The 25,099-nt window shown below is 46.1% G+C and overlaps 2 protein-coding genes across 5 annotated transcripts; one reads left to right on the top strand and one right to left on the bottom strand.

Moving 5' to 3' along the window:
• Nucleotides 1–444: 444 nt before the first annotated feature.
• Nucleotides 445–12,509, bottom strand: LOC112266350 (calcipressin-1). Of its 3 annotated transcripts, XM_042296755.1 has the most exons (5): nt 12,074–12,210; nt 7,622–7,792; nt 2,846–3,019; nt 2,266–2,425; nt 445–2,101 (listed from the first exon to the last, which is right to left on the bottom strand). In XM_042296755.1, exons 3-5 carry the CDS (start codon nt 2,864–2,866, stop codon nt 1,911–1,913), a joined length of 372 nt encoding a protein of 123 aa, XP_042152689.1. In that variant the 5' UTR covers nt 2,867–3,019; nt 7,622–7,792; nt 12,074–12,210; the 3' UTR covers nt 445–1,910. The 3 variants fall into 3 exon arrangements, with proteins under 3 accessions (XP_042152689.1, XP_042152687.1, XP_042152688.1); XM_042296753.1 differs by lacking the exon at nt 7,622–7,792 and having other exon boundaries at nt 12,074–12,509; XM_042296754.1 differs by lacking the exons at nt 7,622–7,792; nt 12,074–12,210 and adding an exon at nt 4,615–6,191.
• A 1,442-nt stretch (nt 12,510–13,951) lies between these two features.
• Nucleotides 13,952–24,843, top strand: LOC112266349 (chloride intracellular channel protein 4). Of its 2 annotated transcripts, none has more exons than XM_024443738.2 (6): nt 13,952–16,996; nt 21,580–21,689; nt 21,866–21,991; nt 22,088–22,194; nt 22,431–22,612; nt 23,828–24,843. In XM_024443738.2, the coding sequence occupies exons 1-6, from the start codon at nt 14,396–14,398 to the stop codon at nt 23,987–23,989; spliced, it is 3,288 nt and encodes a 1,095-aa protein (XP_024299506.2). In that variant the 5' UTR covers nt 13,952–14,395; the 3' UTR covers nt 23,990–24,843. The 2 variants fall into 2 exon arrangements, with proteins under 2 accessions (XP_024299506.2, XP_024299507.2); XM_024443739.2 differs by lacking the exon at nt 13,952–16,996 and adding an exon at nt 20,610–20,867.
• The last annotated feature ends 256 nt before the right edge of the window (nt 24,844–25,099 follow it).

Below are 25,099 nucleotides of genomic sequence, written 5' to 3'. Positions count from 1 at the left end.
ACTTATTTGAATGATTTTATAGATTTAAAAAAAAACTTTATCTCCGTTAAGTGAAAAGCACTTAATCAAATGTATTATTAGACTATTGAAGTCTTAGTGGCTGTACATGGCTCGGTTGTCTGCACATTGTAAATTTGGCATTGGAACTGACCCTGTTTATATAGCTTCCTCTTATTTCTGTTTTTCTTAAACAATTATTAGTTATTTTGATATTGAGCACTGCACTGTTGGGTAGAACTTACAAGTTAAGCATTTCACTGTACTTTTGTGCCTGTGACAACTAACTTGTAAAGGTGATAGTTTGAAAGGGTGCACATCCAACTGTCACCATAGGGAGGCAGCGAAGTGCCACCAATTGGCCAGAATGTGAAGTGGCTCCAGACAGTACTTGCCTATGAACATTTGATGAAAATAAACCACCACATAATTAAAACAAACCACACATTCACATGACTTTAGCGGTGAAGTCTTTATTACATGATAACTCACTAGATTATTATTCAAAGTATTATAATGAATGTCAATAGTTTGAGTACAAAAGTAGCTAAATGACTAATGCAACTAAACCGCTGGGGTGGATAACTTCCAGATGTGCTGTGATGGCGCATGCATTAAACATTTCACAGTGCATCTACACAAGCCTCCCACTACAACCTATGAACCCCCCTCTGACAGCAGCGCACACAACCAACCCTCCTACAGTAACTGCAGTTCAGAGCCCTAATGGCCCCCAGTCGGCCCCAAAATAGCCGTGTAAGTCAAGTGAGACCAGCCATACTGGCCAGGAAGATGTGCAGCAAAAATGTACAGTAAGCTATGAAGACCCATGCAGGAGGCCATCCCTACCCCATGTGATCAGCGTGATATGGCAGCCATTTCTGTCAATCAAAGGAGGATGAACTAGGAGGGGAGCTTGTATTAACATACAGTAACATATCTCAATGCTATGGAAGCAGAGGAGTCATTATTGGAGACATATTATTGAACAAGTCCCTTTCATAGAATTCACTCCTTGACAGGTTCATTTGCTAAGAAAGTAACTTTGAAGTGTTCTGCTTACAAATGTTAGGCCTGGAGTAAAGACCATTAGGAATTATTCATGAATAATAATTAGGTCTATTGTGATGTCATCAAATAGAATGTAATTTGTACTCCTCGATGAGTGAAACATTGTAAATCGCTGAGCTAGTGATGGCAGCATTCCACAGGAGGTTGGCGGCACCTTAATTGGGGAGGACGGGATTGTGGTAATGACTGGAGCGCAATAGGTGGAATGGTATCAAATACGTCAAACACATAGTTTGACGCCATTCCATTCGGCTCGTTTCAGCCATTATTACGAGCCGACCTCCACTGCAGCATGCGCACACATCTTATAGACAAGAAAATGATGGATCCAGTACACAGTATGAAATGAGTCTATAGACAGGGTTTGTTACGGGGTCCTGAATTACAAGTCACAATGAATCCAAAGAAAGTTGATCCCCCGGTGTCTCTCTAGAGAGGACTACAAGATCTCTCTCTCAATACCATGCCTGACCATGAACATATACAACGGTTACAAAGCAAATGAAGTAAAAGTTTTTTTACAGCAAAACTATTCAAAACATCCCTTGCTCTTTATTCTCTGTCTACTTCTCTTTCTCTCAAGTGTTTAATATTGTTCCAAATGGAGGACGAAAGAGAAATTAAATGTGAAATGATAAGAGATGAATGTCTCTCGCTCTCTTTTCCTTTCTCTCTCTCTCCATGAAAAGGCAGGGCTTTGAGAGGCGACTCCCCCTAGTGTTAGAGAGGATGTATTACATGTCCCAACAGCATCCTCCCAGGGCCAGGTTGTCATTGACTTCTGAGAGGCAGATGTGGGAGACATGCTTTGTGGATGTTAGAGCGCCCCCTCTCTCTGCTGCTCACTGCATGACGCCGGGGGTGATGTCCGGACGCCGTGTCTGGATGATTTTGGGGCGAGGGGGGCGGTTGCTGCTGCTGGTGCTTCCTTCTGTGTCGTCTTCGCCCCCCGAGCTGTCCTGCTCGTTCTCACACACGTGGACCACTACGCTGGGGGTGGTGGGGGTGCCGGTGTGCAGCTCGTACTTTTCACCTAATTTACAGTTGGAGAGAGGACAGTTAACACTGTAGGACTGGCCACAATCAAACTGATGGCAATACAAAGGACAGCTACTGTAATTCCATCACATTGAATTAAAATCAATTCTAATTTTAGGTTCCCATCCTCATTGTAGCAAGTGTGTGTGTGTGTTGTACCTGGCCCTAGTTTGGAGATGGCACAGAGAAGGTCGTAGTTGATGACGGGCACGGCGTCCGGGGCCTGCTGCCACCCCACTGGTGGCGAAGCTGGGGGGGAGATCAGGAACTGTTTGTCAGGTTTAGGGGGCTCCAGGCGGGGACTGCCTATGAGGACGGACTGCAGGGCAGACGGGGGGGAAGCGAGACACGAGGCTCAATGTAGATCAATGGAATCAATCAGTGCCAACACTGCTGCTAGCTAAACCAAATTGATGAACACATTTTTAAAATAATTTGTTTACCTTTATTTAACTAGGCAAGTCAGTTAAGAACAAATTCTTATTGACAATGACGGCCTACTTGTAAAGCCCTCCTCTAACCCGGATGACGCTGGGCCAATTGTGAGCCGCCCTATTGGACTCCCGATCACGGAGATACAGCCCGGGATCGAACCCAGGTCTTTAGTGACGCAGTGCCTTAGACCGCTGCGCCACTTGGGAGCTATTATTTGTAATGCATAGCATATTTCCAATACCAAAAGATCCAAGTAACTGAAAGTATGGGGGCATTGGGTGATGTACAGAAGTCGTGTCTCTACCTGTGCGAAGTAGAGGCGCATCTCTTTGCCGTTGAAGTCGCTCTTGTGCAGTCGGAGCCGCGCCTCAGCGGCAGCCAGTGCATCGCTGAAGTTGATTCTCACACGCCGGAAACTCTTAAAGAACTGGAAGTTCACGTCCGGGTCGAAGGAGCGGAACAGAGACTCAAAACTGGCCTATAGGAGGAGAGAGAGAAAAGAGAGGGCGAGAGAGAGTGAGAGAAAGGGTGAGAGAGAGAGAGAGAGAGAGAGAAGGGGGGTGAGAGGGCGAGAGAGAGGGTGAGACAGACAGAAAGAGGGGGGTGAGAGGGCGAGAGAGAAAGAGGGTGAGAGAGAGAGGGGGTGAGAGGGCGAGAGAGAAAGAGGGGGTGAGAGGGCGAGAGAGAAAGAGGGGGTGAGAGGGCGAGAGAGAAAGAGGGGGTGAGAGAGGGCGAGAAAGAGGGCGAGAGAAAGAGGGGGCGAGAGGGCGACAGAGAAAGAGGTTGAGAGGGCGAGAGAGAAAGAGGTTGAGAGAGAAGGTACAGTACAAGTGAGTTGGATAGTGATGTTGCCACACAGCATTAGTAATGGGATGATGTAATACATAAACTACATAATGGTCTGTTTACCCAGAACTAGGCTATGCTTCTCAAAACTGCTCAGTCACCATGATCCCACAGATAATAATAGTCTAACAAACATTAACTACAGTTATGGGACTGTGGCCTGGGAGAGAACCAGCAGTGGGAGAGAAGCCCAACAAAAAGCCTAAAACCAAGGGGCTCCTGTGGCTCAGCGGTCTGGGGCACTGCATCGCAATGCTAGAGGCTTCACTACAGACCCGGGTATGATCCCAGGCTGTGCCGCAGCCGGCCGCGACTGGGAGACCAATGAGGCGGCGCACAATTGGCCCAGCGTCGTCCGGGTTAGGGGAGGGTTTGGCCGGCCGAGATGTCCATGTCCCATCGCGCTTTAGTGACTCCTGTGGCGGGCCGGGCGCATGCACACTGACCCGGTCGCCAGTTGTACGGTGTTTCCTCCGACACATCGGTGCGGCTGGCTTCCGGGTTAAGTGGGCATTGTGTCAAGAAGCAGTGCGGCTTGGTTGGGTCGTGTTTCGGAGGACGCACGGCTCTCAAACTTCGCCTCTCCTGAGTCAGTACAGGAGTTGCAGCGATTGGACATTTGGATACCACGAAATTTGTGAGAAAAATACAAATCCAAGATCAGTCCAGGCACAATGACAATAAAACCAAACCCTATAAAGGCCAAATGTATTGTGATTTGAAAGGCACATTTGTCAAGTGTATGAAGACTTGTACTGTAAGTACCTTTCCTGAAAACACTGTCACCAACCTCGTTTCATATCTTCATTCTTTCAGGCCTAACGTTACCCACCCCCGCCCTTCTAAAAATAGCTGCTGCAAAATGCTTGACTAAACTGTCCCCTTAAAATGAGGAACACTGCTCGGTTGTCATGGCAACCCCGCTCAACTTGTGTGCGTGCCTGGCCTTGGTGAGAGTCGGGGTCCGTCGCTAAAGAAAGACCCAGTGTGACAGCGGTCTGAAAGGAGCACAGCTCAGACCATGAGGACCGCTGCATCTCATTGGTCTAAAGCAGTTTGGAACGATTAGTTCAGTGAGAATTAATCACAAGCTGCAGCCAAGCACAGATCTTGGAACAGATTACTTAACCATTACAACCACTGGGAAATGGACCTCAAAGGCTACAGAATCTGACTTTAGATCAGTTTTAGGAGACAGATCAGAGGCGACATATAAAGCCTTCTTACCCGGGACTCAGGCCTGTCAAACACTTCCTGGTTGGTCACCGAGGCAACCAGGCAGAAGGCGTTACACTTGGTGGTCTTGAGGTGCATGATGGGAAGGGCAGGGAGGCAGAGGCCTTTCCACCTGATAATGCGGGAGGTCAGAGTTTGTGAGGAGGGGCCGGGATGAAGATGACAGGTGTGGGGGGGTTGCGCCGCCTTCCCCAGCGTGAGGGTTGAGGGAGATCTCGTTCCCACAAAAAAATAAAACTTATTTTTCCCGTTTCCCTTACTTCCTCCTCTTCTCTATCTCTCTCTGTTTGTACAGTCCACACCCCACTAAGAGAGCTGCATAAGCCTGCAGTCCTGGCCAAATGAAGAGCCAAAATGTCCAGTGACGTTCAAGCCGGAAGCAGTTAGCTACTGAGCAGCTAGCCCAGATCCAGAGTTAGCTCTCAGGTTCCACCCTTGGCAGTGAGGTCTGTAGGACAGAGACAGGCAGCTACACGACAGCTGAAAACAGTCCTCCGTCTAGGCTGTAGAACATTCCAACGAGACTATGGGCTGCATTTGCAAAAGTCTCATATAATACAGCCTTCTGTCTGTCTGGTCTCCAGCTCTCTCTGCCTCTGCAGCCACTTATATGAGAGTCACAACTACTGACGTACACCACAGCCCCTCCCTCTCTCCCTTTTCTTCCTTCGTTCCATGGTTCATTCACTCCCAGCCAACCCGCTGACACAGGGGGTGTGTCCTTCCTTTCTTCCCTCCCTCCTTCACTCAGACATGGTCCCTCCCTCTCTCCTTTGCTGACTAATTAGAGAGGCAGTGAGACAGAAAGACAGAGGACTGGAAAATAACTAAATCAATCCTTAGCAGACTGAAGTGTTAATCTCTTCACTCTTCTCTTGTTCTCTCTCTCACTCACTCACACACACAAAACATATGACAAATATGTTGCTTAGTTGTGAATGGAAAATATGTGCAAATCAGAAACTGAGCCATGACTCTGACACAATAAAACCACACACACACACACACACACACACACACACACTGAATCAGCTTATCGGGGCACATGACTCTGGCCTGCTGAGCGTCAGCCGTGGAAAACACACGTCATTCTGGGTATAAATACACCCGAGAGCTTCACTACAGAGAGACACAGACGAGAGAGAAAGACAGACGAGAGAGAGAGAGAGACTAAAAGAGAGAGGTGGCAGAAGCACAGAGTACATGAGAGAAAGGGAGAGAGACAGCCTGAAAAACAGAGGTCTGTGTGGAGAGTAAGGGAAGAAGAGAGAGAGAGATGAAGGAGAACTGGTTCTTATGGAAAGTATGCAGCTGGAGGCTTGATAACACAGAAGCTTTTATGAGAGTGGTATTAATAGCACTGAGGTGCTGTGAGAGGAAAAATGTAAGAGAGACTAAAGTAAAGGCTAAGCAAGTGTGTCTATAATGTATGTGCTAAATGTAGTATACACTTGTTTGTGTGTTAGTAGTGAAGTGACAATCTGTGTGTGTGTGTGTGAGAAAGCAAATGTTCCAGTGGGGGGATGGAAAATAGGAATATGAAACCAAAACAGAGAGGACGGAAGAAATGCAGGGCTGAGAGCCCCCCTCCACAATGAGTGTTATGCAAAGGAGCTCTGAAAGAGATAGTTAGTCTCACACACACACTAACAGGGTAGGACAAAGGTCTGGAGATGGTTAACACACACGTACACTGTCACACACACACACACACACACACACACACACACACACAGAGGTCTGGAGATGGTTAACAACAACAAACACAAACACTCACATTAAACCTCAGCTGCTCTGCAGGGAGGAAGAGTAGGGAGGCACATGTTTCCATACAACACCCACAAACTTTAAAACTAGCCTACACATCCATTTTCTCAAGACTACACCCACAGGCCTACATGCAAGTTAACAGTATCAAGGTATTTTGTCTGGACCCTCGACTGACACTTTTTGACAGCACTACTTTTATTCTGCATGCAGAGATCATCAACTCTTGTCTGAGATGTCGTCTCCAGCTGCTGCTACACGAAAGGTAGTGAGTAACAAATCATACTAGCCGTTGGCTGTGATTGACAAGCCAGTCGGCTAGAAGACAGAACCTAGAACAGCAGAGTGTGACCTCAGACAGTGACAGGTGGAACCTCAGAACTGGTTGTATATTCTAGAACACTCCACCATTGTCTGATCTGAGTGGCAGAAACAGCAGGAAAGACCAAAGTGTCACTGATAGTTATGAAGAGCACCAGAAACCAGACAGCACAGACGCATGCACACCTTTACATCAAAGACTAGACAACAAAGAGATTCTGTCCCCCCAGCACATCGTAGAGAAAGACAAATGCACAGAGGCTGTACTCAGGCAGAGTACTTAAAGGTGCAATATGCAGAAATTTCTACACCATTTCCTGGTTGCTAAAATTCTAAATTGTTCACCTAATTTCAGTTTGTGACAAAACAAGTGTAGAGAATCATTGTACCATCTAAACCGCGGTGAAATATATTTTCTATAACCAAAAATATTGTATTTTCAGCTGTTTGAAGCTGGTGTACAAAACTGAAAGTAAAAGACGCAAAAACAAAACTTAATGGGAAGAATAGAAATAGCACACATAGAACAGATATACATACCACTTCTTAGACTTGCATTCAATTAGAATGGCAGATCTATAACTCACATTTATATGTCAATTTGGTCAAACTGCCCCCAAAAAAGTTACATCATGTAGCTTTAAGCCTACCAGCTGCAGTCTGGTACTAGTGTGCAAGAACACACACACTACCTGCTCTGTTCTCTCTCCAGGCCTGAGGCTTTGTGAATCAAATATCTCTGCCACGCAAATCCCTCAGTGAGTACAGTAAGACAGTACAGGTCACAGTTTCCATTCGGTAACCTCTGGGGTGTCACGTGTGTGGCCAGTCCCTGGTGGTGACCTATTGTAATAATGTGTGGCCCTTACTGCAGGAGGGAAGCCATTCTGATTTGGACAGGACAGTTTACCTGATTAAGGGCAGGGACGGGTCTTAAAACTAGATGAATATCTGAATAGAATGGAAACGGTGTGTGTCTTTGTCAAACATTCCTGAAGGAGAACACAGTGTTGATGCACACAGTGGAATATTCCATCACATGATCTCTCAGCTGACTCAAAGCTCCTTAAAGGATGTGACCCTGTGAAAAGAAAAACACTTTTATTCCAAACAGTCCAGTTTTTATGACCTTTACCCTGTTTCACTTCCTTCTAAGCCCAATTGATTTTTCAATCATTGATCTGTGTGTGTGAGAGTGTGTGTGAGAGTGAGTGAGTGAGAGAGAGTTGGAGTATGTGTGGCTTCACCAGCTGTTCTGGTTGGAGCACCTGTCTCACTGTTTCTGCCCCCTCCCGTCCATGGAAGAGGCCATCAGTAGGAAAATACATTTCAGCTGAATCGGACACTATACACCAATGTCACCACACCAGCTAGGCCTCTATGTTAAACAAACCATGTGTAAATTCCATACAGCATTGACTTCTGTTTGTTGTTTCGCACAACAGTACTGTTTGTATGGCCCATAGTAGTGTGTAGTAGACCCATGGTGAGTTGACACTTGGTTCTCATGAACAAAAGCAACAGTGTGTGGTAGGGCTGACCCCAATTAGTGGACTGGTTGATGGTTGTTCTTTTCTCCTTTGTTTGGAGCGCTCCTGTCAACGTTGAGTAAGGACGCACACCTGATTATGCACTGAAGTAGGCCTATATGCTACCTGGCCTATGTGCAAATGTAGGCATATAAATGTGCCCATTTGGGGATCTGATTGTATTTCTGATTTGCTTAAATGCACCACCACTAATGAGCTGTGGAGCTTCTCAGAGTGATGTTTACTTCACCTAAAAGAGAAAGCAAACCAAGTCTGTTTTTACATCCATTGAGAATTACAATCGTTCCTCAATGTACACCACCGGTCAAAAGTTTTAGAACACCTACTCATTCAAGGGTTTTTCTTATTTTTACTAGTTTCTACATTGTAGAATAATTGTGAAGACATCAAAACTATGAAATAACACATATAGAATCACGTAGTAACAAAAAAAGTGTTAAACAAATCTATTTAATATTTGAGATTCTTCAAAAAGCCACCCTTTGCCTTGCAAGACAACTTTGCACACTCTTGGCATTCCCTCAACCAGCTTCTTGAGGTAGTCACCTGGAATGCATTTCAATTAACAGGTGTGTCTTCTTAAAAGTACATTTGTGGAATTTCTTTCTTTCTTAATGCATTTGAGCCAATCAGTTGTGTTGTGACAATGTAGGGGTGGTATACAGAATACAGCCCTATTTGGTAAAAGACCAAGTCCATATTATGGCAAGAACAGCTCAAATAAGCAAAGAGAAACGACAGTCCATCATTATTTTAAGACAAAGTTCAGTCAATACGGAACATTTCAAGAACTTTGAAAGTTTCTTCAAATGCAGTCGCAAAAACCATGAGGCGCTATGATGGAACTGGCTCTCATGAGGACTGCCACAGGAAAGGAAGACCCAGAATTACCTCTGCTGCAGAGGATAAGTTCATTAGAATTACCAGCCTCAGAAATTGCAGCCCAAATAAATGCTTTATTTTTATTTTACCTTTATTTAACTAGGCAAGTCAGTTAAGAACAAATTCTTATTTTCAATGACAGCCTAGGAACAGTGGGTTAATGGCTTTTTACCTTGTCAGCTCGGGGATTCGATCTTGCAACCTTTCGGTTACTAGTCCAACGCTGGTCAACTAACAGACACATCTTAACATCAACTGTTCAGAGGAGACCTGTGTGAATCAGGCCTTCGTGGTCGAATTGCTGCAAAGAAACCACTAGGTTTTGGCCTTTCTAGGGAGTTTTTCCTAGCCACCGTGCTTCTACACCTGCATTGCTTGCTGTTTGGGGTTTTAGGCTGGGTTTCTGTACAGCACTTTGAGATATCAGCTGATGTACGAAGGGCTATATAAATAAATTTGATTTGATTTGACTATTAAAGGACACCAATAAGAAGATGAGACTTGTTTGGGCCAAGAAACATGAGCAATAGACATTAGACCAGTGGAAATGTGTCCTTTGGTCTGGAGTCCAAATTGGAGATTTTGGGTTCCAAGTCCTGCATCAGATGACCTGGCCTCAACCAAATTGAGATGGTTTGGGATGAGTCGGACCGCAGAGTGGGAAAGGAAATGCAGCCAACAAGTGCTCAGCATATGTGAGAACTTCAAGACTGTTGGAAAAGCATTCCAGCTGAAGCTGGTTGAGAGAATGCCAAGAGTTTACAAAGCTGTAATAAAGGCAATGGGTGGTTTGATTTGGTTACTACATGATTCCATATGTGTTATTTCATAGTTTTGATGTCTTCACTATTATTCTACAATGTAGAAAATTAGTAAAAATAAAGAAAAACCCTTGAATGAGTAGGTGTTCTAAAACTTTTGACCGGTAGTGTATTTGAAAAATCTTTACAGCTCTCTCCCTTTCGATAACAACTCAGTGTGAAAGGGAAAAATGCCATGCTCTTATCCAGTGGAAATGTCATAAAATAGACCTACCTGATTACTTCTTATCCATTGCGCAAATAACCTACAGCTGTGTCTGTCTTAAGCTCACTGGCACAGGAAACTGAGGGCCCAGAATATGTTATACAATGTTGCAAGTTTGCTAGTGTGAGCTGGGCCAGACCCAAGTTAATAGTTATAGTTTCAAGTTCGTTGCAGACAGGCCATGCGTAGCCAATGTGATTTATATGATATTTCTTTTATCAGGATATTTTCTACCTGCAGGCTGCAATGTTTTTATTTGTTGGCTTTATGTAGGCTATTTTTACATAGTTGCAATGGCAATAGAAGTTGCATTTTAAGTTTGTATAATTTCTATTTAGATAGAATTTTGATTAACCACATGACAATGATTTTGTGATGTGAAGATGTTATTCTAAATTAAATGAAACTGTTCCATGAAAAAGTCAATTTCAAAACCATAACTAGCATGCAAATCGGTAGAAATTGTAAGATAAATTGGCATTGCTCATGAGAAAGGTTGTGGACTCCTTGTGTAGCCCATTACCAGCAACTTCAGGAGGATGGTTGGGTCAGGTTAAGGTTTTTTCTTCTGGTTATCTTGATCTCTGGCTCCCTCTTGAGTCATCTGCGTCTTATTTCATCAAACAGTGAGCTTAAAGCATCAGACAAGCTCAATGCATATAGTTGACTTTATTGAAACAAATAGAGTGTGTCTATATGGAAAAATATGTTTAAAAATTCCGATCACTCAATTTTTGACATGTTTTTTCCCCCCTCGATATATAGACATCCTATTTGTTATATGCAGAACGGATGACTTTCGGTCAACCAATATAAATGTTTTTATCGGGACAGCCCTAGTGTGTGGATTTATTCTATTTGCTTTAAACAAATTGCAAGGCATAGGGCCTAGTCTTTACATAGAACTAAGTCTCTAATTTCTCCCCTTTTCAACCTCATCTCTTCCTGCTTATGACTGCTGTCCTTACTGTTCCTTGCGTCCTGCCAGCTCCAATGGAAACTCCCTCTGAATCAAAGACTAACCTACACAGAGCGGAAGAATGTTGTGTACACTGAAAAATACATTAGTCAGATTTCCAACACAAAAACTCAGCCCCTGTGACACATTCACCTGACCTCAGGAAGGCTAGATGTTATCAGAGACTGAGATAATGGGAGTGTGTACCAGATATGCATTTTACTAAAGATACCAATCTTTGTTTTATAATTTAGGCTATATCCTCAAAGTCCAGAAACGCGTTTGACTGAATAGGGCCCCTGCTTGCCAACTCTCTCCCTGCTGTTGTTCAGGGGGACATAGTCTACTTCCAGTGGCCTTCATTTGACTGACAAAGAGGTCACAGCCTCCTCAGCCAAAACCCCTGACAAGAGATCGGTGAGAGGAGCAGAGGTGACTAGACATGTTTGTGACATATCACTTTCACTTATTGGCTAGCTAAGTGGTCATGAAGGAAAGAAGACAAGGAAAGGAAAGAGTAAAATAAACACTCTGCCTGTGTGCATCTGTCCTTGGCTAAACTCTGAGATTCTGGCCCAGTTAGGACCAGGATCAGTTTTTCCAAGCTTCCTGTATTCTGGCCTTGTTATGGGGGGAAATCTAGTAATGTTCTTGCTGATGGAACTGTTCCAACCCCTATGGAATCAGGCAGGGGATGGAAGGGAACAATTACCATGTGTGTGATGAGGGTGTGAGTGGTGGATTGGAACTACACAACTAGGAGCCTAAGACTCATCTTTAGAAAGATGCCAATTCTTTGGAGGAGTGGAATGTAATACTATATTTGGATTGAACATGAGTACACACACACACAAATAGGTTTAAGTTGTTTAGTAGGGAACCATTGTAATGTAATGCAAGCTTGCTTTGGTTGAATGCTTTGATCCACCATAACACACATCCTTACCTTCAGAGTTTGGTCATTGAAAACATCTTCAGTTACTTTGCATGCGATAAGGGCGTTGGGTAGGTCGGTAAACTGCACGTCGACCGTTGCCTCAGCACCATCGCTCTTCTCTGATTTCTGCATCTTGTACTTGTTCTAGTCGCGCCAGGTTAGTTGTTTCAACTTGCAGTTCGGACCTAGCAGTCACTGTAGCTAAATATACTGTGGTCCTCCGTTAGCTTTCAGCTAGCTAGCTAGCAGAAGCGCTTAGCTACTATCTCATCGCAAGCTCCTTAGAGTTGTCATTAATTAATGAGCAAAAGTTAAATAACTAATGTAGCTATGTTGTTTTATGGCCAAATATTTCTCAGTAAATTATATTCAAAACGCATATTACAATAAAAACAAAGTACTGGTATAGAGCTGGTGGCACATCGACTAAAGGAAATGACGTCAAGGGGACGAAAAACAGCTGATGCGATTTTCCGGTTTAGAACTGTCGCAACGCAGCTTCACTGATCACTGCAATTCGGGATTGTCCAAAAGATTACATGATAACGAGTTTGACTCATACAGTCTGTTTTAGATCAGTAATGTCTACGCAGCGCTTTACCCCATTGCAAATTACTGGAACGCTCTGAAGGTGATGGCACATTAGCTGCCACTGTCAGTGTTGAGTTTTAGGACACTGTCATTTTGCCCTGAACTGTTCGTTGCAAATGCCATACTTATGTCTACTGAAGTGAAGTATATTTATTTATATGTAAATGACCTGCTATTTTATCATATTTACTACCATTATAGACAAAGCAATACTGCCCTCTAACGTTGAAAAAAGGCCTACAGTCAGATTAGATGATCTTTATTTGAAGAGTATGATGGAAGCATCATCAATATCTTTACATCGAAGAATGAAATTTAAAAGATAAATAATTATTAATTACTATTCATCCTTTTGTACCAAAATGCTCTTGTGTGAATAATTCAATTTGGTCAACAATGCAATCCTTTACCTTCCGATGCCTCTGCCTGTAGGTCTACCTCTGACTGCCAGACAGTGGTTTTTGTTGGATGTGTTGGGCTGGGGGGATATAGGCTCTGGAGCTGGGCTGGGCTGGGAGGATATAGGCTCTGGAGCTGGGCTGGGGGACATAGGCTCTGGAGCTAGGCTGGGGGTATAGGCTCTGGAGCTGGGCTTGGCTGGGAGGATATAGGCTCTGGAGCTGGGCTGGGGGATATAGGCTCTGGGCGGATTTAAATGAGGCAGGCTGGTCATGTGGGGATCAACTTCTGAAACTCAGCCTAATCCTTTGGAGAAGGAGGGAGAGGGAGAGAGAGAGAGAGAGAGAGAGAGAGAGAGAGAGAAAGAGATTGTACTTTGACCAACTGTACACGGGCACTATTTACAGATTGGAGCCTCAGGCAGCGACAACTAGAAGCTGTGCGTGCGTCCGTGGAACCTACAAACACACACGTATCCAACTTTCTCAAACTTGGCTTGAACTCCTGGACACATACTCGTTGGAACCTTGAACACACTCCTTCCCAGTGTGTGTTGGTCTTCCAGTAACCATGGCTCAGTCTGAAGCTAATGGCCTCAGCCCGGACCTCTCTAATGGAGCCATCATACACAGCCCTATAGGAACCTGTACCAAGCCGGACAGACAGAGACAACGAGATGAAGAGGAGGAGGATGTAGAACTAGCAGAGGACGTGTTAGAACTGGGGGAGGAGGTGGGCGAGGACATGGAGTACATTGGGATGGCAGGTGCAGCTGATCATTTCGAAGTGACGATGCAAGCTAACGGGAGCGGAGGAAAGGAGGGAGAGGGGGGGGAGAGGGGGATTGAAGAGGAGGTTGGTTTACAGGAAAAGAGAGAGGGGGATAAAGGGGAGGGGGAGCTGACCGTGACAGTTGTTGTAATTGAAGAGGAGGAGAAAGAGCAGGAGGAATCTGTAGAGGCTGTTGAAGAAGAGAAGTTCGCTGAGAGAGAGGAGGAGTCAGCAGGGGCGGACAAAGATAGAGAAATAGAGGAGAGAGAAGATCCTCTCCCCCCACCACCCCCTAGTGTACCTGAAACTGAGTCCATTAATGATGAGGTAGAGAGGAAAGCCTTGGAGACATCTCCAGAGGCAGAAAAGGCACAAATCATTTTGCCTGTTGATGAGACAGAGAAGACAGAGGACAATGTTGGTTTGACGACAACAAAACCGCCAGTCCCGTCAACTAATGATGAGGTGGAGAGTAAAGAAGAGCTGTGTACAGAGAGTCGAAAGCCAGAAACCACATCCACTACAGATGAGTTAACGAAGGGAGAGCAGAGTGGCAGTCAGGATGCAGAGATGCCCATCAGCCAGGTGACTAATGATGATGTCATGGCGAGAGTGAGTGATGAAAGCGGGAGTCAAGTGACCGATGACTGTCAAACGGTGTCCACTAGTGATGAGGTCAGAGAGACACGGCAGGAGGAAGGACAGGAAGAGGAGCCTAAACATCAGCCAGCCAATGACAATGAAGGAGAGAGTGAGGAAAGTAACAATAAATTGGCAAAAAATCGACAGGTTTCACAAGAAGAGAGGGATGAGAACCAGCAGGGAAGTGAGAAGAGTACAGAGAAAAAAGAGGAGGAGGTTAAAAGCCATGTTACAGAGGAACAGGGAGAGACAACTAAAGCAGTTTTAGAGAAAAAAGAGGAGGGGCATCAAGCGACAGAGCACCAGCCCCCGTTGTTCGTTACCAAGGAGTTCATAGAGCTTGGAGTCGTCAAGAGTCAGGCAACCACAGCTCAACAGCCACAGGATGTTGTCACTCCACCTGTTGAGGTAGAGGGAGGGAGCAAGAGCAAGGCACAGCCACTGATACAGCCCAATGAGAGTCAGGAGGGTGAGAACGGCTCTAAAGAGGAGGGAGGTTTACAACAGACAGAACAGCAGCTACAGGTGGAAGAGGGTGACAGTGATAGGGCAGTGAAGGGAGGTGGTAGGGAGAGGGAAGAGCCGCAACAGGTTGGAGATAATGCGGTGGTGGGGATGGACACAGAAGGCAGCAAAGTAGAGGAGGAGCAAAAGAAGGAGGATAATGTAGACATAGCAGAGGAAGAGAGAAGAGGTGGCGGCGGTATGGAGGAACAGACGGAAAAGGCTTTGGAGCCTGATTATGCTGCCAGAGAAGAGGGGGAAGAGAGAGAAGACAAAGTTGTAGCTCAGCCACAGTTACAGATACTCAAGGGTTCAGCAGAAGCTACACAGGAGGACGACGACAAGGATTTAGAGCATGTCGAGGAGGCTTTCGAGCTTGAGGAGGGAGGAGACATGGAGAAAGAACAGCCAGGAGAGGTCATTCTGGATGAGCCCGGAGCTGCAGAGTTGGGAGGGGCTGAAGAGATGGATAATCCAGTCCAGGTCTCAGAGATAGGGACGGGAGGAGCAGAGGGAGGGGGTGAGTTGGAGGAACAGCGAGTGACAAACATTGACGATAATCTAGACTCACAATCAGAGGTAGCGATTGAGATGGCGGAAGAGCCAGAAGATCTCATTGAGGATGAGTCTAAATCTGCATTAGAGGGAGGCAGCAAGAGAGTAGAACAGCCAGGGCCTGCCACTAAGGATGAGCCAGTAAAGTTTGGGAAGGAATACAAAGTGAAGGACAGAAGGAAAGAGAAGAAAGAAGAGGTGGAGCTAGGGGTCAAAAGTCGCAAAGCCAGGATAGAGAATGGGTTCCCTGGAACAGAGGAGGTGAAACGACAACTGCTGAACGAGATGCTGCTAACTCCCACAAGGCTGAGACAAGGAAAAATGAAAGAGGAGGCGACAGTAAAAAGAGATAGGGTGACACCCCGCAGAGGGAGCAACGACTGGATCAAGAAGGAGGCCCCAGAGGAGGTGCAGACCCGCAGAGGGAGCAACGACTGGATCAAGAAGGAGGCCCCAGAGGAGGTGCAGACCCGCAGAGGGAGCAATGACTGGAACAAGAAGGTGGCCCCAGAGGAGGCGCAGACCCGCAGAGGGAGCAACGACTGGAACAAGAAGGCGGCCCCAGAGGAGGCGCAAACCCGCAGAGGGAGCAACGACTGGAACAAGAAAGCGGCCCCAAAGGAGGCGCAGACCCGCAGAGGGAGCAACGACTGGAACAAGAAGGCGGCCCCAGAGGAGGCGCAGACCCGCAGAGGGAGCAACGACTGGAACAAGAAGGCGGCCCCAGAGGAGGCGCAAACCCGCAGAGGGAGCAACGACTGGAACAAGAAAGCGGCCCCAAAGGAGGCGCAGACCCGCAGAGGGAGCAACGACTGGAACAAGAATGCGGCCCCAGAGGAGGCACAGACCCCCTGGAGGAGGGAGGACTGGGCCAAGAAGGAGGCCCCAGAGGATGTGCAGACCCGCAGAAGGAGTGATGACTGGATCAAGAAGGCCCCAGAGGAGGCACAGACCCCCGAGAGGAGTGAGGACTGGATTAAGAAGTTGTCTCCAGAGGAGGCGCAGACCCGCAGAAGGAGCGACGACTGGATCAAGAAGGAGGCCCCAGAGGAGGCGCAGACCCCTGGGTGGAGGGAGGACTGGATTAAGAAGTTGTCCCCAGAGGAGGCGCAGACCCCTGAGCGAAAGGAGGACGGGATTAAGAAGTTGTCCCCAGAGGAAGTGCAGACCCCCGAGAGGAGGGAGGACTGGATAAAGGAGCTGAAGTCGGTGCTCAAAGAGGAGGTACTTTCCCCGAAGAGGAGAGAGGAGCAGGTGAAGAAAAAGAAGAAGAAGGTGGTGGTCATGGACGAAGTGCCCACGTTCATGCACCAGAGGACAGAGGTGAAGATAGAGGTGAAGAAAGAGAAGGAGGCGCAGGGGGAGGAGAAGACGCCAAAGAAGTCTGTGAGGCTGCAGAGCCCAACTCCTCACGAGGAAGACAGCTACAGTCCGGACCCCCAGGAGTACGAGATCTCCCTCTATGTCAAGGTACAGTAGCACCAAGGGTTAACTATGGGCTAGCTATGACGTTAAGAACGTTGCAGATAGACATGTGATGAATAAAGCTGACACAATTCCCTTTTTTAGACGACAGGCAATCACATGTGTTCTATCTACAATACACCCTGTGTAGTACACAGTACATTTATATCTGAAAGTTCTGTTATGTTGCATCTTCCTGAACAGACTCCAGTGCTCCCTGGTCCTGTAGTGCAGGCTGTAGATACAGGCTGTATCGATCAGCTGATTACCTGAATCAGGTGTGTTACCCTGCACATCCTGTGGGTGCTCAGGACCAGGACTGAAGAACACTGTGGGGTGTGGTCTAAGATGTATAGATCTCTCTGCCATTGTCTCCACGTATTGGCATCTCCACTTGTAGCAGGTTATAGTTTAGCATGTGTTTAAAGTCAAGTGTAGCTTCTATTCAGGTAACGGCTACAAGATCTATCTGCCCACATGTCACAACAATACAGACCCACCCCTTCTCTTCCTTCTTTCTTTCTCTCTATCTGCCTCCAAATCTCACATGGTAATCTAATCAGTGTTTCAGAATCCTTGAGAATTATCTACTTAGCTCGTAATGGAACTTTCCTGTCATCCTGTTCTATAGATTACACATGGGGCTACATGTAGCGTGCTAGCTAGCATCATAGGAAAACTCATGCCAGCCACTAGCCCTAGCCCACCTTTTAGCTTATCTTAGCTACTTAGTTGCTAATTATATTAGTGTCTGGTCTATAGTCATGTTCAGTTGGTCATAAAGGCTAGCTCAGACACTGTCCGCTCTAAGCCCCAGACATTGTTCTGTTGTTGTGGTTGATTCTCCCCTGGCTGGTTTAAAGTAATGCGATTTGACAACTTGAAATGGCCGCCTGTCGGGAGTCGTTGAGAGAGAGAGGACGTTGTTGTTATCATTAGCCTACTTTCTGTGGCCTGTTCTTCTTTACCACCGAGTGTAGCGACATGGCAACATACAATGAGACTGGCTTCGCTTCAGATCTGGGCCTGGAAAATATACTGTAAGGGAGTAGTTAGCAGGTAACTTAATTTATGTCGTAATAAAAAAGACACTGTTTGGCCCTGCAGGTCAGAGGTGATGTAGTAAGGAAAGAAGAGGGTCTGTGTGTCTGGCCAGTAAAGTATTAGCCTGCTGGACTTATTCAAAAACACACCGCCATTTTGAAAATCTGTTGCTAAGGAAACATCAAGCATACTTACGGTACATGTAAGGCATGTTGTGTAATATTCCTTGTGTTATGATTGCATGTGAGGTGTTTTGTTGGGGTTGTGTGTGATTGTGTTGGCATGTGTAGCATGTGGCGGCAGTGTAGCCTAGTGGTTAGAGCATTGGACTAGTAACCGAAAGGTTGCAAGTTCAAATCCCCAAGCTGACAAGGTACAAAATCTGTCGTTCTGCCCTTGAACAGGCAGTTAACCCACTGTTCCTAGGCCGTCATTGAAAATAAGAATTTGTTCTTAACTGACTTGCCTAGTAAAATAAAGGTAAAAATAAAAAAAATGTGGGAGTCATGTCGCTGGGTTGTTTGTGATCCCACTGTGATCTCCTTATCCCATTAAGAGAGTGATATCCTACTGTAATTCTACCCCTCTTTAGCTGATTACAGATGCACACACGGAGACACACACAGTCTTGACGGTCCCATGCGTGCCTGTGTGTGAGGGGTATTCTAGTAGTGTTGTTGGTGAGTGTTCTGGTGCAAAATGGCTGCCGTAGCATCACCTGTGGCCCAATATCAATGTAAAGTGCTTTGAGGACTAGGTGGAGAGCACTACATTGAGCCACTACATCATTACGCTCCATTCTAGCCGCAACTGTATTGCTTTGAGCCATGCATTTCTGGTCAGTTGTCTATAAAAAGCCTGTATTAAAAAGTTACCTGACATGGTACCTCCTTTGGCTCAATTGGTTGGAGTGGGGCTCTCTATAGCAACCCCAGGGTTGTGGATTTGACTCCCACATGTGCTACATAATACTGTATGTGTGCTAACCGTCAGTCGCCTAGATAAAACCTCCTGCTAAAAATGGGCATATTGTTATGGCGTTGTAGGTCTGGAGGGCTGCATGCCATGGACCCAGGACGTGACCAACACAACAAAGGCACATTCCAGTGTTTGATGAAGGTGCCCTGGTGCCCAGCTGAAGGATTAAGCCTGGGGGAAAATGTCCTAATATCCTGGCCTGTTCTCCCGGGGCGCCTGCTCACATAATACAATAGACACCTTTGTCTTGCTATTGGTGTGAGAGCAACTGTAGGTATGCTCCATGGCCAAGGTCAGGGGAGGCAGGAGGTAGGAGCAAGCTCCAACTGTGGCTGAGTTAGAGACTCAAGGAAAACATGGAGGAAATTATTTTTGCATTTTCTCTCTCCCTCCTCTCTCTCTCTCTCTCTTTTCCCTCCTCTCTCTCTCTCTCTCTCTTTTTTATCTCTTCCCTTCTCACCCCCCCCTCTCTCTCGCTCTTTCTTTCTCTTTCCCTCTTTCCCTCTCTCCTTCTCGCCCCTCTCTCTCTCTCCCTCTCCCCTCTCCCCCTCTCTCTCTCTCTCTCTCTCTCTCTCTCTCTCTCTCTCTCTCTCTCTCTATTTCTCTCTGACAATAAGCTGATTATCAGGCCTGCTGGTATGGAGCTGACTGGGGTGCCTGGGGACAAGAGGGGGTGACAGGGCCCACTCTGCCTACACACATGCAGATATTTGACTTATTGGTCCGCTGTTGTTGTCATTATGGTAACAAAGTCACACAGCACACTTGAATGGTCACCTATTGCATGAGCTTTGGGGTCAGAGTTGAAGTGTGATGAGTCAGAGTTGGTTGGGTTTGTAATGATCTCAGTAGAAATATACATGATCAAACAATGTTATGTTGTTGACAACTTTCTACCCAATGAGGTACTTCTATGATATGCATGCACAGTATGGTTGGTTGCCTACGAGCAGTACGTTTTCAGTGTGTGTGTGTGTGTGTGTGTGTGTGTGTGTGTGCGTGTGTGTTTGTGTGAGAAACACATTGCGCTTTCCCATCAGGGTCAGAACAGGCCTGAGGATTCCATCAACTCCCACACACTGACCCCAGAACAGACCTCACACTGTTCTGCCAGCCTACACTGACACCATACCCACAGACTCTGGGTCAGTCAGTTGGTGCCTATTGTTGCTGTTGATTGAGGATTGATAAAAACGTATCCTGGTGCACCAAAAGAGGCAGAGTTTCTGTATTGTAGGTTATTAAGGGCAGTGAATGAGATAATTTTACTGGAATCATAAACTGAAACTTTTGCATCAGGAAGAAATTATTGTAGAGGGGCACATGGACCTGATTACGTATCTAAACAAGTTTGCACGCTGTTCTCTGTTTGGCATGGGCTATTATTAATTCATTATGTCAGTACCTGTAGCTGAATTCAACACATCAGAACTACAATCTATAAACGAAAGACACCCCACCAGACAGGGAAAACACCCAAACAGTGTGTCTATTATGCTAGCCGTGTGTGGCTAACAAAGAGGGAGTGTGCTGTGCAAAACGTCTCACTGTCCTGCTCTGCATATCTAAACCCACCTCCCCTCGATCTTACCACCCCAATCATGGACACCCACAGCTACAGAACCCTCAGACGCGGTCCGGTCTCAGTCAGCCCAGACAGAGACAGTAACTTTCACGAGTTTCTCTGACAGAACCTGACTGATTGGAGGCAGATTGATTTACGGATCGGGCTGTGTCTTTGGACCTCTAGGTTATGAGTCCATAAACTGATACCTTGACTTGTGTTGTCACCATGGCCTGGTTTGACATGGCAGCCAAAAAGCTGGGGTTCCCAACTATCGAGCTGTTTGTCAAGGTAAGAGTTGAGCTTGAAGTATGAAGGAATTTGATGCTGCTGGTGCTGTTGTTGTTGCTGGTGGTGGTGCTGTTGTTGTTGCTGGTGTTGGTGCTGTTGTTGTTGCTGGTGGTGGTGGTGCTGTTGTTGTTGCTGCTGCTGGTGCTGCTGCTGGTGCTGCTGGTGGTGGTACTGTTGTTGCTGCTGCTGGTGGTGGTACTGTTGTTGCTGCTGGTGGTGGTGGGACTGTTGTTGTTGCTGCTGGTGGTGCTGTTGTTGTTGCCGCTGGTGGTGATGCTGTTGTTGTTGCCGCTGGTGGTGGTACTGTTGTTGTTGCTGCTGGTGGTGTTGTTGTTGCAGCTGGTGGTGGTGGTACTGTTGTTGTTGCTGCTGGTGGTGCTGTTGTTGTTGCCGCTGATGGTGATGCTGTTGTTGCTGCTGGTGGTGCTGTTGTTGCTGCTGCTGCTGTTGGTGCTGATGGTGGTGGTGCTGTTGTTGTTGCTGGTGCTGGTGCTTCTGGTGGTGCTAGTGTTGTTGATGATCTCTCAGGTTTGTTGAGGACCTTAAGTGGCAAGAGATCGTCAGGGCCGATTCAATGTTTTGTGGTAGTGTGTTTTACCAGACAGGGAATAATGACCAGGGCATTTGTGATTGGGGCCTGTTGTATGTACTGTATGTATTTGAACTGTGTGTATATGAGTTGGACTGAACCTTTTGTGTGTCTCCTACTTAGGCTGGCAGTGATGGTGAGAGCATCGGGAACTGTCCGTTCTCCCAGCGCCTCTTCATGATCCTGTGGCTGAAGGGAGTTATCTTCAACGTCACCACAGTTGACCTCAAAAGGTATGGATCATCCCATCGGCCGATACGTCTATCAATCAATCAATTGTGTTCTATATCAAGATCAACTGGATTTGAAATACTTTCTAAAGACATTCAGCCATCAATGCTGGATGAAGTTTATGTAGGTTCCCTGACACAGGAGCCCTGTAAGAACCTTGTAATAATGTGTTACCCAGGAAACCGGCGGACCTGCAGGACCTGGCCCCGGGGACCAACCCTCCATTCGTCACATTTAACGGGGAGGTGAAGGTCGACGTCAACAAGATAGAAGAGTTCCTTGAGGAAAAACTCACGCCACCACGGTACACACCCACCACTTCCTGTCTATTGCCTGTCAATCAAACGACCACTTCCTGGATTCAACTGACCAATCCTGATGTCTGATATATCTTTCTCAGGTACCCCAAGTTGGCGACTAATCACCCAGAGTCAAACACCGCAGGTATAGATGTGTTCTCCAAGTTCTCTGCCTACATCAAGAACCCCCGCAAAGATACCAACGACGGTAAGGCTTGTGTTTGTGTGTACTGCGTGTGTGTACTGTGTGTTTGCGTGTTTACACTGTAGCCTGTGTGTCTCTGACTGTGATTACAATGTCTGTGTGTGTGCATCTCTGTCTGTCTGTGTTCACTCACAGTATACCGTGTGTGTGTGTGTGTGTGTGTGTGTGTGCGCGTGTGTGTCTGTGTGTGTGTCTGTGTGTGTGTGTGGGGCGTGGTGGGGGTTGGGGTGGGGGTGCAGGCCTGGAGAAGGCCCTGTTGAAGTCTCTGAGGCGGCTGGATGAATACCTGAGGACCCCCCTGCCGGAGGAGATCGATGCCAACAGCACAGAAGACCCTCAGGAGTCCACACGCTGCTTCCTGGATGGACCTGACCTCACACTGGCAGACTGCAACTTGCTGCCCAAACTACACATTATAAAGGTACTACTGCCCAGACTACACATTATAAAGGTACTGCTGCCCAGACTACACATTATAAAGGTACTACTGCCCAGACTACACATTATAAAGGTACTACTGCCCAGACTACACATTATAAAGGTATTGCTGCCCAGACTACACATTATAAATGTACTGCTGCCCAGACTACACATTATAAAGGTCCTGCTGCCCAGACTACACATTATAAAGGTCCTGCTGCCCAAACTGCACATTATAAAGGTCCTGCTGCCCAGACTACACATTATAAAGGTCCTGCTGCCCAAACTGCACATTATAAAGGTCCTGCTGCCTAGACTACACATTATAAAGGTACTGCTTCCCAGACTACACATTATAAATGTACTGCTGCCTAGACTACACATTATAAAGGTACTATTACCAATAATACCCACCCTGCTGCCCAGACTACACATTATAAAGGTACTGCTGCCCAGACTACACATTATAAATGTACTGCTGCCCAGACTACACATTATAAAGGTACTGCTGCCCAGACTACACATTATTAAGGTACTGCTGCCTAGACTACACATTATAAATGTACTGCTGCCTAGACTACACATTATAAAGGTACTATTACCAATAATACCCACCCTGCTGCCCAGACTACACATTATAAAGGTACTGCTGCCCAGACTACACATTATAAATGTACTGCTGCCCAGACTACACATTATAAAGGTACTACTACCAATAATACCCACCTTGCTGCCTAGACTACACATTATAAAGGTACTACTACCAATAATACCCACCTTGCCGCCTAGACCACACATTATAAAGATCCTGCTGCCCAGACTACACATTATAAAGGTACTACTACCAATAATTCCCACCTTGCCGCTAGGACTACACATTATAAAGATCCTGCTGCCCAGACTACACATTATAAAGGTACTACTACCAATAATCAATAATACCCACCTTGCCGCTAGGACTACACATTATAAAGATCCTGCTGCCCAGACTACACATTATAAAGGTACTACTACCAATAATACCCACCTTGCCGCTAGGACTACACATTATAAAGGAACTACTTTAATGACTTATATCCTCTAAATTCTCACATCAACACTGACCTCTATCACTGATCCATATGAGTTGTGATTTGTTTCTCTCAAAGTGATTCCCATGTTTAGGCTTCTTCCTGGTCTGTTACATGACAACACCTGTGTCTCGGTCCTGTCCCAGGTGGTGGCCAGGAAGTACCGTGGCTTTGAGATCCCGGCGGAGATGGCAGGGGTGTGGCGCTATCTGAACCACGCCTACAAGAGGGAAGAGTTTACTAACACCTGTCCTGTTGAGCGCGAAATCGAATTTGCCTACATAGATGTGGCCAAACGAATCAAATAGCGACAGGGAGAGGAGGGAGAGACTGAGAAGGCCCAATCCCAAATTGTGTGTGTGTGCGTGTGTGTGTGTGTGTGTGTCTTTGTGCACTCACAGGTTGGGTTGCACGGCACTCATATGTAGTGTCATGGCTGCTGTGATTGTAAGACCACTAGACAGAGAGGTCTGCATCCATTTCACATCCAGTCCTTTTGGCCAAAGCCCTCTGCGGTGCATTATAATACAGCTGTATGGTGTCATTGAAGACACAGACACTGTTAGAAACCCAGAGTACGAACTCTAACAGCGTATAGTACTATCTACTAATACTGCGACATTGTAAAACTGTCCTAAAGCAGCCATAAGCATTCATTAGAGTGTTATAACCTCTGTGTCTTAGAGGAATAGCAGAGCACCGGTAGACACGCCATACTTATATGAATATGCAACACTTTGGCCTTGACCACAGTATTAACCTATATATAAAAATTAACATACACATACTTTATAATTTAACTTTTCTTTAGTTTCTCCCCCGTCTTATTTTGGCTATCTATGGGTGAATAATAATCAATAGTAAAAAGCCTTTTGATGTCAAGGTCTGACTTTTCTATTTGTACGTTTTGTAAAAGCAAATCTGCTTTAATACCATTTATATCGAATTCTATTGACCATAACAGGATTGTGGGTGGGGCTTTCTGTTGAGAAGCTCACCTGTTTGGGCCTTCCTGAACATGCAGGTGGAATCGGAAGCCATTTTGATTGTGGCGGAAGTGTGTACTGTATCTCTCTATGCACCAAACAAATACTGACACAACCCTGTGTACTCGCCTTATAATCCTCACCAGAGGAGACTTTATTAAACTGATTTCAGAACAGTGATTTGTCTTTGATATTTGTGTTACCTTGCGTTGTGTATCTTTTGATGTATGACAACTTCTGACAGACTTCTGAATATGGGGTGACCTTTCCCTTTAAACCTCAACCCAGTCACCCACAGTCACCAAGGCAACGGTACAACTGACTCTTCTGTGGAACCGAAACGTAAAAGCCCTAATATCAACAAACGTAGTTTACAGTGCCACCATGGGTTACCATGGGGACATCCTCTCCAGGAATTCTAGAGTTTTGCAA

This window comes from Oncorhynchus tshawytscha, linkage group LG14 (assembly GCF_018296145.1).
Source record: "Oncorhynchus tshawytscha isolate Ot180627B linkage group LG14, Otsh_v2.0, whole genome shotgun sequence".
NCBI classification, from domain to species: Eukaryota; Metazoa; Chordata; class Actinopteri; order Salmoniformes; family Salmonidae; genus Oncorhynchus; species Oncorhynchus tshawytscha.
The sequence above is the reverse complement of the archived record's forward strand: the minus strand, read 5'-3'. Positions and strand labels throughout refer to the sequence as shown.